This window comes from Mandrillus leucophaeus, unplaced genomic scaffold (genome assembly GCF_000951045.1).
Source record: "Mandrillus leucophaeus isolate KB7577 unplaced genomic scaffold, Mleu.le_1.0 Scaffold1475, whole genome shotgun sequence".
NCBI lineage: Eukaryota > Metazoa > Chordata > Mammalia > Primates > Cercopithecidae > Mandrillus > Mandrillus leucophaeus.
Window position 1 is genome coordinate 87,363 of NW_012101449.1, and position 2,179 is coordinate 89,541.

At 57.2% G+C, this 2,179-nt stretch overlaps 2 protein-coding genes across 2 annotated transcripts in view; both read left to right on the forward strand.

Moving 5' to 3' along the window:
- The window catches only part of LOC105535539 (rho guanine nucleotide exchange factor 40-like), a 24,499-nt gene extending 22,650 nt beyond the window's left edge, over positions 1 to 1,849 (forward strand). Inside the window, exons 3-4 of the mRNA XM_011974655.1 lie at positions 1,185 to 1,587; positions 1,662 to 1,849. Of these exons, the coding sequence (XP_011830045.1) occupies positions 1,185 to 1,587; positions 1,662 to 1,849 (591 nt within the window). The remainder of the gene's footprint in view (positions 1 to 1,184; positions 1,588 to 1,661) is intronic.
- Positions 1,850 to 1,958: 109 nt separating this feature from the next.
- Positions 1,959 to 2,179, forward strand: part of PLEKHG4B (pleckstrin homology domain containing, family G (with RhoGef domain) member 4B) — a 40,419-nt gene continuing 40,198 nt past the window's right edge. Inside the window, exon 1 of the mRNA XM_011974656.1 lies at positions 1,959 to 2,172. Within this exon, the coding sequence (XP_011830046.1) occupies positions 2,001 to 2,172 (172 nt within the window). The 5' untranslated portion in view covers positions 1,959 to 2,000. The remainder of the gene's footprint in view (positions 2,173 to 2,179) is intronic.

A 2,179-nucleotide genomic window follows, 5' to 3' on the forward strand; every position in this document is an offset into this window, starting at 1 on the left:
TATATATATATGTATAGTAAAATGTCAGTACTATCCAAAGTGATCTACAGATTCAGTGCAATCCTATTAAAGTCCCAGTGGTGTTTTTTGCAGAAATAGAAAAGCCCATCTTAAAACTCATGTGGAATCTCAGGAGACCCCCAGAGAGCCAAAACAATCTTGAAAAAAAGAAAAGTTGGAGGACTCACACTTCCTGATTTTAAAACTTAGTACAAAACTACAGTAATCAGAGCAGTGTGACACTGGCATAAAAACAGACACAAAGACCAGTGGAATGGAATAGAGAGCCCAGTAATAAACCCTCACATATATGGCTAAGTGATGTTCTACAGGGGTGCCAAGACTATTCACTGGGGAAGATAGTCTTTTCAATCAGTGGTGCTTGGAAAACTGGATATCCACATGCAAAAGAATGAAGTAGGGCCCTTCTCTAGAAGCAACTGAAACCCAGGCGGGGCTCTAGGCCCCAAGATGTTTACTGTATTTTAGTTTGTCAGAGCAAAATTTGGGGAAAATAAATACCCAACAGTTAGGTGATCTGTCTGCAGTTTCTAACAGCACAGGAAATGCTCGTGAAATCACGCTGGGTGAAAATAGCTAAAGTACACAGTTGTAAATGGAGTGGGATCTCAGCTATTTAAAGGGAACGGAGAAAATTCTGAAGTGAAATTCACCAGCATCCTGGCACCCGCACTCCTCGCTGAGGAGGCCGAGGTAGCGCCCGCAGCGGCCGGGAGCCGCAGGGAACACCGGAAGTGCAGAGGAGGGAGCCCCCCTTAGGGTGGTCCTGACCAGGGCTGGCAGGGGCAAGTGTGGACGCCCGGCCCCTTGCCCAGGCTGGAACCACTCTGAGCGACAACTCACCCTTCGGAGCGCCTGGTGGGCTCTGGCTGTGACCCTCGAGCAGCCTCCTCTCCCCTGTCCTGCCCACCTATCCCCAGCCTCCAGGTAGAACTATACGATTGTTTTTATAACTGACCCCTGAACCAAAGAGAAGCCCATGATTCTTCTAGTCCTAATGACCTGTTTTATGTTCCAAGGGACAGTGCATCCCAGTCCCCGTGAGACGCCTTCCCTGTGGGAGCTCAGTCACTGACCTTCCCCTGAGAGGTGGAGACCCAGGGCACGGAGGAGCCCAGGCCATGGCCGTGCCCACTACTAACCTCCTTTCTCTCTTGTCTCAGGCCAGGTACAGGGGTCTGGTCTTCCTGCACCCAGGTTGGCCGCTGTGTGCCCATGAGAAGGTGGTGGTGCAGCTGGCGTCCCTGCACGGAGTCCGGCTCCAGCCCGGGGACTTCTACCTGCAGGTCACATCGGCGGGGAAGCAGTCAGCTAGACTGGTCTTGAAATGCCTGTCCCGGCTGGGAAGGGGCACAGAGGAAGTCGCCATCCCTGAGGCCATGTATGGCTGTGTCTTCACGGGGCCATTCCTGGAGTGGGTGAACCAGGAACGGAGCCACGTTCCCCTGCGCACCTGCCTGCTGACCTCAGGCTTGGCTGTCCACCGAGCCCCGTGGAGCGACATCACTAACCCTGTCTTTGTCCCCAGCCCTGGAGCCATCCTGCAGAGCTGCTCCAGCTGCACAGGTCCCGAGCAGCTGCCCAGCAGCCCCTCAGAGGCCCCAGCCCCCACCCAAGCCATGGCAGGCCCCCATTTCCAGGGAAGCACCCCTTCCCCCGACACCCTGACCCCACCCTGCCGCCGAGGGCGTGTGGGCAGCGACCAGCTCAGGCACCTTCCTTACCCAGAAAGAGCCGAGCTGGGAAGGCCCCGGACCCTGTCTGGAAGCTCAGACAGGGACTTCGAAAAGGTCAGCCCCTCAGAGCAGGGCCCACGGATGCCCCCTGAGAACTGCGGGGGATCGGAGCAGAAGCCGGACCAGGAGGAGGGCCCCAAGACCCTCACCTTCCACACAGACCTGGACGTCCCGAGCAGCAGGAGGCGGCCGCCAGGGGACTCCAGTTGTGTGCCGCCTAGACGCTGGTTCAGGGAGTCGTACATGGAGGCCCTGCGGAACCCCATGCCCCTGGGCAGCTCTGAGGAGGCCCTCGGGGGCCCGGCCTGCAGCTCCCTGGCTGGAGCCAGCAGGGACCCGGGGACTGGGACAGCAGCCAGTGAGACTCAGGAGGAAACCTCTGGTCCCTGGGGAGACCCCCAGCAGACCCCGAGTCTAGAGAA